Source organism: Loxodonta africana, chromosome 25, assembly GCF_030014295.1.
Source record: "Loxodonta africana isolate mLoxAfr1 chromosome 25, mLoxAfr1.hap2, whole genome shotgun sequence".
Classification (NCBI taxonomy): Eukaryota; Metazoa; Chordata; class Mammalia; order Proboscidea; family Elephantidae; genus Loxodonta; species Loxodonta africana.
In genome coordinates this window covers 28,867,042-28,881,439 of record NC_087366.1, presented here as the reverse complement: position 1 = coordinate 28,881,439, position 14,398 = coordinate 28,867,042, and the positions used below count along the sequence as shown (strand labels likewise).

Below are 14,398 nucleotides of genomic sequence, written 5' to 3'. Positions count from 1 at the left end.
GAACAAAATTAAGTATTTTCAAAAAAGCTTTGATTTTTAAATGACCTTTCTCTTGTATGCTGTGAGTTGTGTACCTGGGAATTTAAATACCTGAAAGAAGGGATAGGTTAAAGAGAAGGTAAACGGGAAGAGCAGAGGATCTTAACATTTCGTAACATAAGACCATGTTGCAGAGCCACTCTTATCGAGCTTTAGTCTGTGTTATGGTCGTTACTGAAAAAATCTAGAGCCAGATTGAAGCTGACATCGTGGAGATGTTAGTGTTAGATTAACAGGAACGCTTCACTTCTGTGAATATGTGTGCATGTGTTTACTCCTGTGTGAAAATTCATTTTTTTGAATAGTCCTGTCTCCTAATCCAGGAGCGTGTAACATTGTTTTTGCATCGTGCTGCTTCTAAAATCCGGTTGTCTTCGAGTCGATTCCAACTCATAGTGACCCTGTAAGACTGAGTAGATCTGCCCCATAGGCTTTCCAAGGCTGTAAATGTTTATGGAAGCAGACTGCTACATCTTTCTCCTGCAAAGCAGCTGGTGAGTTTAAACTGCCGACCTTTAGGTTAGCAGCCGAGCACTTAACCACAGCACCGCCAGGGCTCCTAGAAATTATTCAAGATGGTTGCTGATCCTTAGTTCAATCGTTTAATTCAGTTTTTAATCACGTTTTCTTCTTTAATCCCAAATCCTTCTCAATAGGCATATTTTCTTACCAAGCTTCTCTCAGTTTAGCAACATTCATCCCTCTTTTAGGCATGTCTTGAAAACAGCTTAATATGTTTATCCGTTCTTTTCTCAATTCCTGTCTCTTAAAAGTGATTTCTGTCAAGGGTTCAGTGTTTTGAGTTGTTCCCTATGCTACCTAATCACTTTTACCACTTAGCTTTGAAACTGCCTGGTGAAAAATAAAGTTGTACTGGCAGATGTAGGTCGATTCGTTTGATTTCTCATTTTCTTCATTCTCCCATAACATGACCCGAGGAAAATGAGAAAGTATAATATTTTTAGCTCTTTTAAAAAGCTTTATATTCTAGATAAGCCTACCCTAATTTCTGATATTTTGAGATATCCTGCTGTTTGTTCTAGATTAGGCTCCAGCTTTATAAAATAATTTTGTGCTTTGATATTTAGCAGGAGAAGAACAAATATCAGTCAACCTGATTTATTTAGCAAATATTATTACCTTTTATTATGTGCCAGGCACTGTGCTTGCCACTGAGGATAACAGTAATGGAAGATATTTCTCAGAAGAGCTCATAGCCTACTGAAGAAGATGGTCAGATGTACTCATACTCTTGTTGGTTGGTGAGTTAAATGGCTGAGTAGATTATTTTAGGGCCCTGCAATAGGCTGTTAATGATCTTTTGCTTAATATATCCCTGGTCTGAAGGTTAAAAGGTCTTCATTTCATTTCTTGCTGTTCACATTCCTATTTCATCGTATTTTTTATGTGATCTTGAATAATCCATAAAGCATATTTATCTTCATAACAATATATAAATCCAATAGTGTCTGTTTATAAAGCATTATGAGGCCTTTGGAGGGAAAGTACTGGGTCAAGAGAAACATTGTCCTTTCAACAAGCGTGTGTTGTGTATCTCTGATGTGAAGCACTGTATGCTAATCCTCATGAGTGGTACAAAGATAAACCAGACAATTGTCTAGATTGAGGGACTGACTATTCAGGGTATGAGGAGGAATTCAGGATATGGGGAGAGTTTGTGGAGGAGGGGTAACAATCAAGACATTTCATTAGTGCTTTTACTTTAAGAACAAATCTGTGTTTAAATGAGCATCTTAGATAATTAACTGTTTTTTCTCTCCTATAACTCTTTTTCCATCTGTTCATATGATTTGTAATTGGATATTATCCATAAGCTTAATGGGTACTGTAGACTCAAAAATTAAGTTAGCTTCTTATCAACCTAGTTAGTCTTCCTTAGCTTTGCCTTTTCCTTGGCTTGTAATTGCCAGAGTACTTAATCATCGTTATCGAAAGACATCTTTTATATATCAACTATATGTGTTGGGGATTTCAACTTTGAATAATATGCCAGACATTTCATTGAAGGAAAAAAAGTTCTCTAAGATCCCCCTTCCACCAGTGTTGACTTTACAGATTATTATTATTTTTTTAATCTAAGACTTTTTTTTTTTTTAATTGTGCTCTAGGTGAAAGTTTACAGAGAAAATTAGTTTCTCATTAAACAATTAATACATAAATTGTTTTGTGACATTGACCGCCAACCGCACAATGTGTGAAGACTCTCCCCTTCTCTACCCTAGGTTCCCCGTTTCCTTTTGTCCAGCTTTCCTGTCCTTTCCTGCCTTCTCCTCTCTGCTTTTGGGCTGGTTTACAGATTATTTTAATGTTATCTAAGTATGTAGAGCTGTAAAATGAAATATTAACCTTTTATGCTTTTAGTTCTCATGACCATAGTAAATTTAATAGACACAAACTATAAAAGGAAAAAAATGTATATTTACCGTGTTAATCTGATGTTATTGGATGAAGTTGTTTTTCTAAAACTAAATTACTGCACGCAGTGTGAATGTGGTCCTGACAGCTACAATACAGATTTTTTTGAGTTTGGGATGCTTATGAGGCCATATGCCCTTAGATGACTCAGTTTTCCCAACACACTTTTCGAACCCACTGGAAAAACTTGTTTGTACAATGTGGTGTTAGGTCATATCACTTCGTGCATCATTTGCGTATTAAATCTCCTTATGTTCTATTTTCTTAGCCTGCAACAAATTAAGAACTACTTAGATCCAACATGATGGTAATACTTCAACATGTGTTGGCACTGACATCACATAACAATACTTTATTATGAGATAGCAGCCTGATTCTTCAGAATAAATTTTTATTAAGGCATTCAGATTGCTTGTAGAAATAAAAACTGAAAATTTAAAAAAACTGTAGGGTATTTATGGACCACTAAGGATATACCCTCAAAGATTCCTTAGACTCCAGTTTGAGAAATATTATAAAGTATATACATGTGCATAGGTGTTGTATGGCATAAATGAGGAGAAATAAGCACTGTTACAAAATTAATCATATATACTACATAAATATAAATTACCATATTGTTAAATATATTGATCAAATTAAATATCAAATAATTCACTTTTGTTTTGGAGACACAGTATAAGCACTCAATACAGCTATATAAAATTAAATTAGGATCTTTTTTCTGGTGTTTTTGAGCGCTTGTATTCTTTTTGTAAAATTTAAGAAAAACGATCTTTTTTGGATGATACTAACAAGGGTGGATTCAGAATAAAGCGAGGTATTACAAATCACTCATGTAAAGGACAACAATAACTATTCATTTTAACAAAAGGCAATAGAATTTTATTTGGCTCAGGATCAAAATCGTAACGATCAACACCAGTCATCTTCTCTTCTAGATAAGATAGGGAAGAGTAAGGGAGTTTGTATTTATGAAGGCACTCTCTTTCTACAGAGTTATCAGACTCTGTAGTATGTATAAGGAGCCCAGGAGGTGCAATGGTGAAGTGCTCTGCTGCTAACCAAAAGGTTGGTGGTTCAAACCCACCAGTGGCTCCAAGGGAGAAGAGACCTGGTGGTTTGCTCTTATAAAGATTTACAGCCTAAGAAATCCTACGGGGCAGTTCTGCTCTGTTTTATAGGTTCACTATGAGTCAGAATTGCCTTGACGGCACGGAACAGCGACAACAATAGCATAGAATATGTAACAGGAGGCTGCAGCTAACCAACAGGTGCTGCAACTCTCCCTTTCTTGATCTAAGGGAAATCATGGCCCCCGTTCACATGGAGCCCGGTTTGAACTTATCCAGTCGTCTTAAATAGCCCACAAGAAGCAAGTTAAAAGACAAAAAAAATCCACATTTTGCTCAAACTCTGAATAGTGGAGTTCAATTCTACATGCATTTATGAAGTGATCGAAATTTCCCACTATTCATGAAGTATAGTAACATGTAGGGTTGTCAGAGCCACATTGTTGAATATATATAGAATGATAAGGGTCATAAGGGATATGTATATAAGAAAAAACAAAATACTTGGACTCTTAAATGCTGAAGTAATTTTTTTCTTTTTTTTTAATTTGGACTCTAGAGATAACATAAAGACAGGAGCATGAGTATTTCAAATTTTCTTTTGAAAACTGAGTCATAGATGTTACATTTCAAGCCAAGTAGAGGTTTGATTATTCTACACTTCATGGCTTTTTAAAATTCCAGTTGCTATAACAACTTTGATATTTCTTTATTATTTTTAGCACTTCAGTTGCCATAACAATAAGATATCTTAAAAAAAAAATAGCAATTTTCTTTTTAAAGGAAAATTCCTTTCAATTAAAAATGAATTTAAATCAACATTTTTTCTTATAATGTGAACCCATTATTTAAAATATAGTTGTGCTATTCAGTTTTCATACCATTTTCATACCATTTCATACATCTTTTGCAAGAGATGTTTGAAGGTTCAGTTTCTCCTCTGTGCTGTTACTGTACAAAAGTTGAAGACAGGTAGTTGTTTTGAACCCTTTCTGTGAGATAATACTAATTTTTTCATGGCTTTAATGGATATAATGATGCTATTAAACACTTTAATTTTCAGATTTTTTATTCTATAAGAGAACATTATCGATGGGTAGATGTTAGTCATGAAAGATGTAAGAAAACTCAGAAATTCCTTTTCTCTGTGTCATTTTTAAGTGCATTTTTTATTATATCAGTTGTCATATTGAAACGGTTACTACCTCACTTACTTAGAAATAACTGACAGCGCAAGCCTGAGCTGTGGCCGTTTACTCATAGAGCAGCCCGTTTGCTTCCTCTTTGAGATAAAATTCTTAAAGCTTAGATTCTGATATTTAAGCCTCTAGCAACTTAAGAATAGCAAATTGGAAGAGGAAAGGAGTAGTATTTCTGTGTGTCCTAGGCAAATAGAGTCAGAGAAAATATAGGGAGCGCTATATGCTTTTTTCCCTGGCTTGTGCATCAGTTTACACATGACTGCTAACCTGAAGGTTGGTGGTTTGAACCCATCTCATGGCACCACATGAGAAAAGCCTGGTGATCTGCTTTTGTAAAGATTATAGCCAAGAAAATCCTATGTTTTATCCTGAAACACATGAGATCTCCATGAGTCAGAATTGACTTAATGGTAAGGGGTTTGGTTTGGTTTTTTTGTTTTTTGCTTTTGAAAATGTAATTTTTAATATCTGTGATACTCAGGAGTCCTTTGGCACAGTGGTTAAGAGCTTGGCTGCTAACCAAAAGATCGGCAGTTCAAATCCACCAGCTGCTCCTTGGAAACCCTATGAGGGCAGTTCTACTCTGTCGTATAGCATCGCTGTGAGTCAGAATCAACTCAATGGCAACCGGTTTGGTTTTGGTTTAATGATACTCAACTACATTAACATAGTAATATTCCCCCCTCTTTTATCCAGTAGGATTGGGGAGAGTGTTTCTTGTTAACATCTGCTTGGATTTTTTATTTTGAGTTTTTTTTTTTTAAATATTTTACTGTGTTCTAGATGAAAGTTTATATAGCAAATTAGGTTTCCATTTAACAATTTTTATACAACTTGTTCTATGATGTTGGTTACATTTTCCACGCTGTGTCAACATTCTCATTATTTCTATTCTTTTATATCTGTTTCCATTAATCTACCTTCCCTGCCCCTCCTTAACTTCTCATCTTTGCTTTAGGGTAAGCATTGATGGTTTGGTCTCATTGGATGATTAATTTAAGGGAGCATAGTATTCATAGGTGATATTGTTAATTTTATAAACCAATCTATTACTTTGATGAAAGATGGCCACAGGGAGTGGCGTCAGTTCCAAGTACAAAGGGTATTGTAGGGTGATAGTCTTGGGGGTTCCTCTAGTCTGTATTGGTCCAGTAGGCCTGGCCTTTTTTTTTTTAGGAATATGAGTTTTGTTCTACGCTTTTCTTCCATTCTAACCAGGACCTTCTGTTGTGTCTTTTGTCAGAATAGTCAGTAGTCGTAGCTGGGTACCATCTAGTTCTTCTGGTCTTAGGCTAGAAGAGGCTGCAGTTCTCATAGACCATTAGTCCTGTAGACTAATTTCTTCCATGGGTCTTTGGTTTCCTTCATTCTGCTTTGCTCCTGTCAGGAAGAGACCCATAGTTGTATCTTAGATGGCAGCTTGCAGGCTTTCAAAACCCCAGATGCTACTCACCAATCTAGGATGTATGCTATTACAATTGACCTAGATGTGCCCCTGAGTCTATGGTCCTTAGCCTTCAAGCCCAATTACTCAATCCCTCAAGATAATTAGATATGTCTAGGAATGTTACCTTAACTGTGCCCTCTATGTGCTTTATTATATATGTGAACATATATGCAGCACATATATTGGTTTGGTTTTCATATGCTTTTCTAGGTGCCTGGTTACTTATGGAAATTAAGCAAGTCTCTATTTATGTCTGTACATATGCGTATATTGAATCCAGCAGCTACTGAAGGTTTGAGTGTATCAGAAGGCCGTTCTAATTGGTGTTAACTGCGATGACCCTAGCCTACCAAGCAAATATTAAATTATGTTCAGAATTCTTGGTTTAAGACAGCAGAGGGTTGAATAATACATTTTATGAATATTTAGATGGAAAACTTGAGTCCAATTTAAAAAAGTTAGAAAAACAATTTTTTTTTTTTAAGTTAAAAAAAATTTAAATGTTAGAAAAAGAAACCCTCACCTGGAAAGTGTAGGATCCATGTAAGTAAGATTTTCATGTAAATATGGTTTGGTAATTTTTATTTTATGGTGTTGATAATCACAGTATTTTCATAAGATACATTGTCAAGTTTAGACAAGATATTTCTTTTAAGAATGTACTTTTTAAAAAGGAATTTTTGAGGAAGGTGACAGCTCAATAGAAAATGAAAGTAATGTCATTTATTTCCTAATACCAGCAATGTACTTGTTGGTATAGTTTCTTAAGGAGAAATGGTTAAACAAAAAGCTTACAGATAGTAAGGTAATTTACTGTCAGTGAGCTTTGAATAACAGCTGCTATGTGCTTTGCATACTTTATTTCCATTTTTTTTTAAACCAAATTTAAAAGGTAGGTATTACTATCTTTACCTACAGATGGAAGCCGAGACACATGGAGAGAATGACATGCCCAAGGCCTCATAGTTAATAAGTGCTGCAGCCAGCATACCAACCCAAATATGTCTGATTCTAAAGACTATGTTCTCTTCTCTAAGTCATAGACTCTTGTAGTTTGCAAACTAGAAGAAAATAATGTAAAGAAATATCGTACTGTGGATGGTTTTATTTCGTTTCTCCACATACAATTTTTGACCAATTAGTTTTATTTTAATTTTGAGGGTTTCCCCACTAAGAAAGGATTAAGCATACATGTAAATTATTTTCTGTCTCCGTTTTCCTTTGTGATTGACCAAAGATAATAGAATCTCTTAAAGGCTTTGCTTACTTGGCCAGTTATCTTACATCCCAGCTAGCTAGGGCAGCCTCAGAGTGTTATATAACTGGCATTTAATAAGGCGTCTTTTCTCACTCAGCGTCTCACTTGCATCTGGGCTGTTGTGTCTGTGAGTACAAACACTGAGCCATGAGTCAGGTATACTGATTGAGAGAGTGTGAAAGTAAGCACAGGCTGGATGTACCATTTCTGTCCACCAGTATCTGTCCTTTTAGAAATTTCAATAGCTCTCATTATTTAGGGAACATTGCTTCAGAGAGTTGTGATATTTCCCTGTTAAACATCAGTGTAAATAATTCCCTGGCAATTTCTTGAAATTGACCCAAGTAATTTAGGGCTCTCATTTGGAGGTCATACATACAAATGGAGCACTTGATACATGCAGATGTAATCACGGCTTTATCATTCTCTTCAGCTGTGATTTACATAAAGACAAAGTGCACATGTCTTAAATGCAACATTTTAATGAGTTTTGACATGTAGACATGTGTGCAAACATGTAACCCATATCTGTCAAGGTACAGAACAATTCCATCATCTCAGAAAGTTGCCAGTGTCTCTTGCCGGTCAGTTGCTGAGTGTGTGCACAGTGCATGTGTACACACATACAGCGCCTGAGGCAATTAATGTTCTGATTTCTTTCAGCAAAGATTAGTTTTACATATTCGAGAACTTCGTGTAAATGAAACCACACAGTGTGTACTCTTTCTTTAATGTGTGGCTTCTTTCCCTAAACAGTATTTTTTAGATTCATCCATATTTTGTATAGCATTGGTTTTGTTCCTTTTTATTTCTGAGTAGAATTCCAGGGTATGGATATACCACAGTTTGTTTACCCATTGCATTGGCTGAGACCTTCAGAACAATGTGCACAGAAGTGGTGAGAACAGACATCTTTTTCTTGTTTCCAGTCTTAGGGGAAAAACATTTAGACTTTTATCATTAAATATTATTGTATCTGTAGGTTTTCACAAAATTCATTAGGCTGAAGTTTTCTCCTCTAGCGTCACTAACTTAACATTTGTTAGACATTTTTAATTGCTAATAATTTGTCTCATAGTGAAATGACATTGATATAAGTTTGTTTTCTGTCCTTAAGAGGTCACTAAATCAGTAGATTGTAACATGTGTCACTTCAGAAGGTTTGTTTGTTCATTAGCATTTAGGCCAAGTTGCTTTGATGCTACATTGGCATTTTTCAGCATTTGGCATTCTTAAAATGATAAGGAATTAAATAATCATCGTCTCTGGCTATATTTGATTTCTCAAAGTACTAGACAAATATTCATATTGACATGTGTTTAGGTAGAGGTATAAATGATTAAAACTGCTACTAATTTGAATAAATTAGGAGGTTTAAACATTCTTGCCTCTGCAGTTTGGTCATATATATTCTAGCTTTTTCTTGTGAGGTTTCTGTGTCATAAAAGGGATCGCAGGTAACTTTGTGCAACCAAAGCTTCACAAAAACTGGCTATTAGAATTTTCCAGTCCTCTCATAGGCTACATTTATATGCTTTATATAAAAACTGTATGAAACATTTTTCTGTTGGGCTCCCGTTCTGTGCCCAGCTCTGTAATGTAGCCATTCGAGATATAATGGGGAAGAAAACAGATGTTGCGGTCCTCATGGGACTTGCAACCTAGTCAAAAAGACAAAATTAATGGAATAAATAATTATAAACTGTGATAAGTGAGGAGTCTGATACAATATAGGAACTCAGGGAAGGCTTCCCTGAGAAAGTCATATTTGAACTGAAACCTGAAGATTGTATATGAATTAACTAAAAAGGTTATGATGGTATAGTGAGCAGCAGGTCCACATACTCTGAGGCAGTAGTGAACAAAGCAAGTATATGTGGCACTGGGGTAGGGAAGGGGAGCCAGTTTAGCTAAATCCTAAACAACATAGAAGAGAAATGCAATTTTGGGAGACCAAATTTATAGGACCTTTTAGAAGTTTTTCTTACAGGCAATGTGAAAACAGTGAAGTATTTTAAATAGGGGAGTCACATGATCTGGTTTGCATTTTTGAAAGAACATTTTGTCTGCTGTGTGGATAATGGATTGAAGAGAGGTCACAGAAGACCAAGGAAAATAAGTTTCAAAGCCACTGTTGTGGTTCACGCACAAGACAATGTTAGCTTGCCTAGGGTAGTGACATTGGAGATGGGGAAAAGTAGTTGAAAAAATAGATAAATTTTGAATGCATACACCTTCTATTGCCTATTTTAATGTATTGGAAAAAAAAAACTTTCACTTTAACCTGTCTTTGTTATGATACTGTATTGCTTATGTAGTTCTCCTTGATAGTCAGTACCTACTGTTGTTGTGTGCCATCGAGTCCGACTCATAGCGACTCTATAGGACACAGCAGAGCTGCCCCATAGGGTTTCCAAGGCTGTAATGTTTACGGAAGCAGACTGCCACATTCTTCTCCCGTGGAGCAGCTGGTGGGTTCAAACCGCCAACCTTTCCATTAGCAGCTGAGTGCTTACCATGGTGCCACCAGGGCTCCTTTTCATTACCTGTTATTTATCCTGTTTACCCTCCATGACCAGTGTCACTCTCCTGCTTTGCTGTCTAAGTCCTATGGTAGTTGTATGAATTGACTGGGTGTTAAATAATGAAATATTGATACACATAAAGGAATATATAAAACATACCTAAGGTATAAATAAAAAATCAAATGCCTGTGATGCATGTGTATGATCTCATAAAGTTATAGTTTTAGTTGTTAGAAGGAATTCTGAAGGAATTCCAAATAATGATTCCTCTTATTTTGTGACTAGCATTTATCAGTTGAATGAAGAAGGAAGTGGCTGATAATGATAGTAATAAGAATGGCAAGAATAAAATACCTAATGGGCCCCTAACGTGAGTTGAGAATTATGCCCAATATAAAAATAAGGAATGCTTTATATAATGAGTTATAGAAATATATGGTATTAATGTTCTTTTTTATTATTAGGTTTTGCACTATAAATTAATTCTGATTTTATACAGATCAGGAAAAAAGGTTGGAAAAGAAGAAAAGTGAGGGGCTAATAGAAAGAGTAGTCATTAAAAAGAATAAAATTACTTTGTTAAAACTATTGGAGCTTTTTTTTTTTTTAATTGGTGGAATTAAAGGAAGCTTACTGGATCAAAGGCACTGCTTCTTAAATCCTCAATCTCATATTATTCATATACCTTTGGAATCATATACAATTATGGATTATTTACAGTATTTTTAGACTCAAATCCCTTTTATTCATTTTTTTTTTTTAATAAAAGTATCAAACTAAAGCAATCTAGTATTTGAATTTCTCTAAATGAGATTTTTGGGGGCCATATTTCTGATTTTAGAAATATGTAATTCAAAACTTTTTAAATTATGTGAAGTCTGTTTTTTCTGGGTTAAGTTAATACAGCTTACTGTTTACCTTATTTTTGTATGAAATGTGGGACCTGTCTCGTCACTAACATTTATCAAATGTAAATTTATTTTGAATATTCATTATCATTGTACAAGAGAATTTTAGATCAGACTTTGTTTGATTTTTAATACTTTTATGTACCCCTAAAGGTCAAAATGCTCCCCTGTAAAAAAGGACTTTCTAGCCTTTGTGCCTTAAATTTAAATATTTACTTTCAAACCTATACATAGTACTCATTCTAAGATTGTTATTTTAACTTGTCTTATAACTATTTCTGATGATGCTTGGTATACACACACACACATATAATATATAGAGTGAAAATATTTTGAAGAAATGCAGTCACCATTCTATATTTCACCTAATCCCCCAAAGATCTTAGCAATAACATAGTTTTCCTGCAAGGCAGTTCAACATAAAGAAAGGAATAGGGCTTTCTATTACTTAAGAAATAATTTTTATGAAGTCCAGAATAACTCTTCCTAGACATTTCCTGCCTGGCAGCCAACAGTGGACGGAAAGAGAGGCACACATCTATGTGGTATTAAGAACAACAGTTGTGACCTGTTTGAACCCTAGTTTCACAACTCTGTAATTGTAGGCAAGTTGAAATTACCTTCTGTAGTACTCACTTTCTTCATCTGAAAGGTAATAACGATGGTACTTACTTCATAGAGATTTAAAGTTTTATAGGGAAAAAAAATACGTAAAGCACATAGCACAATGCTGGGGACATAGAATGTGCACAATGTTAGTTACCTTCAATTTTCACCTTAATTGTCCTGATTTACTTTAATTCTGAGCTAATTTGTAAATTAGTTCTAAGTCACTTTTAAGCAAAGTGCTGACCCCGTAACAGCTATGTTTAAAACAGTGAATGTTGGTCTGTAGTAAGTAAAAATAAATGGGAATGTTTATAACTTCCGTCAAATATTTGAGGATTATTTGCTTTTTTCTGACTTGTGTAGCGCAAGCATTGTCTGACAGTTTGTTGACCCTTTGACCCTTTTTTATATTAGGATAAAAAGTGGGTTTAACATTCTGTCTGTTTCTAATGCCTATACTCTTCTGAAATCATATTTGACCTTAAATATTTCCCCAAATAGCTTTTAGAATAGTAGTGTCAGTTCCAGTGCTTTGTACAGTTAAATACATCAAACTCAGAAATTTTGTATGGGTGTGGCAGGGATTGGAGAGATTAATAAATGACTTTTAACTTCTGTTAATCAAAATATAACTGTATATTAAAGAGAAAAATGGCATATCACTTGAGTTTATGAAGAGTTGAATGATTTTTAATTATTAATAAGTTTTTTCTGCCAATAAGTATTAGATTACTGCTGACTTTTTAGTATCACAGTACCTTGTAGTAGTTCTTCTACAGGGTTTAAAGGTGTATGCCCAGTTTTTCTTTTTTTTTTTCCTGTCCTGTCCAGAGGATATAATCTTTGCAAATGCTATGAGGAGACTTCCTCAAGAAGTTAATATATGCCATTAATATATTATAAGGATCGGTCAGTTCCATTGTCTTCTTTTGTCAATCTTGATCGGGGCTTGCAGAGTAAGTCTATAAGCCTGCATGTGCCTGGCAACTGTTACCTAGTGACAGTTTCAGCTGCAGTAGCCATTGGCTGTGCTGTCGATTGGGGCAGGAGGACCGAGTCACCTTTCTGATGGTGAGTTCTTCTGCATCAGCTCAGGATGAGAAGGAGGAGGAGGAGCGGAGCTTGGGCTCAGGTGGAGGCAGTGATACTGAGAGATTGTGGAGAATATACCGATGGCATCCTCGTAACTGCATCACAGTAAATCGGACTTCTGAATCAAGCAGCTCAGCCTAGCAGCTGATAAGAGTAAATGTAGGTGAGAAGCATTACCTTATTCTTGTAACAAGAGAACTATTTTGCGATAAGTGAAACTGGAATGTGCAAGGAAGAATATCATGTGGATTTTATAAAAGAAGAAAGACTTCCCTGAATGACTTTGTGCTGCACGAGAAAATAACTTTCAGAAGAATGCTTTCTGTTAAGCTACTGCATTGTTCCTGAAGAAAATGCTTTTATTTCTAGTGCATGTTATTTCTTCAAAAGGTATAACAGCGGAGACTGACAAGGGGCTTCTCTGAAATGCCTGTACTTAAAAAAAAGACTTTTGGCAAATGCTAACCTGCTGTCAAAATGACCTTGGAAGCCTTTTGGATGGATTGCTTCATTCTATCCTGCTAGCTTTTCAGTATTTCAAACTCTAGGATTTAAACTCATCTTGATGCTTTAGAGAGATTTTAAAACAAGACCATCTCATAACCTACCTAATGGCCCCTGTATTAATTGAGCACTTGCTCAAAATAGAATACAGAAATAGAAGAGGCATTTTCTTAACATATGGCTGCTACTTAACTGCAAATGTAACAAACAAGGTAATTTTCCACTTTCAGAAGATTCAGTTGAAGTAATGATTTACTGTGTTAATCATCTAATGGTAGTAGAAAAGGTATAATAAGAGTGTAAAGCCTACTGGAAGTACATAAGTGATAAATAATGGGAGAATTTCAAGTCAAATAAGCTCAGAGTTTATAGGAAACTTTCTATTGTTGTCTAAATTTCATGTAAACTTACATATGTATGATATAGGTGTGGTTGCAAAGGGGAGAAATAACTTTGAGCTATATATTTTATCATGCTTCATTATAAGGAAGGTAGTATATGAGATAAAGTTTTTTTTCTAGTTATTGATGCTGAAATTAATAACAAAAAAGACTTCTTTTCTTTTTGAAAAGGAAGAGGCATAAATTACATTTCTGCTAATAGCACCAGTAACTGTAACAGGCTAGAACTGTTTTAATCTGAATGCTTAGAAAAAATATGTATCCAGGCTTAACACTTCAGAAGTTCATCTTATTTTGAGGGATGTTAACCATTGTATGTTACTTCCCTACCTGAAATATACCTTTTTTCTCATGAGAGTTACAGGACAATCTGGGTGTGTTTGTTAACCCTGTTCTGCTCCTTTGTGCCCCAGTAGAGAAGAGTCTCTTGAAATTAACCTCGATAGGGATGTTTTACTTAGCTCTTAAAAAAAATGAGAGAGAAATAGATCATAAAGATGACCTACCAGCAGCAGACGCTAAACCAAGCCAAAAGATACTGTTTGCCACAATGAACTTTTTCTCAGGTTTCCAACCAAATCTGAGTTCTTAATTATTTAAATTCTAAAATAGGAATTCGCTTCTCGTCATTGATAACATAGGAAACCCAAGACACTTTGAGACTTTACTTTTTCTCATTCTTTCTAGTTGATCCCTAAGAAACTAGCTTTCTCAGGAGAACAAACAGGCCACAGAAGCTTTTCTTCCCTTGTTGACAGATATTTTTTTTCCACTTTACAGATTTAATTTTTTGTAGTGCCAAGATAATAAGAAATCCATTTTCTCTAGAAGTGCCTTGTATCTGCAAAAAGTAGTTTGAGAGCACCGGAGAAAGCTAATCAGTGACCTTTTTTCACCTCCTTTC

General features: G+C 35.1%; 1 protein-coding gene across 18 annotated transcripts in view; it reads left to right on the top strand.

The window, feature by feature from the left end:
* RABGAP1L (RAB GTPase activating protein 1 like) overlaps positions 1–14,398 on the top strand; it is a 785,265-nt gene that overhangs the window by 292,749 nt on the left and 478,118 nt on the right. The window contains exon 14 of one of the 18 annotated variants that reach the window (XM_064276623.1): positions 1,197–14,395. The exons of the other annotated variants lie outside the window; for them this stretch is intronic. Within the exon in view, the coding sequence (XP_064132693.1) occupies positions 1,197–1,256 (60 nt within the window). The 3' untranslated portion in view covers positions 1,257–14,395. Of the gene's footprint in view, positions 1–1,196; positions 14,396–14,398 lie in introns of those variants that run through there. 18 annotated transcript variants of the gene reach the window in all.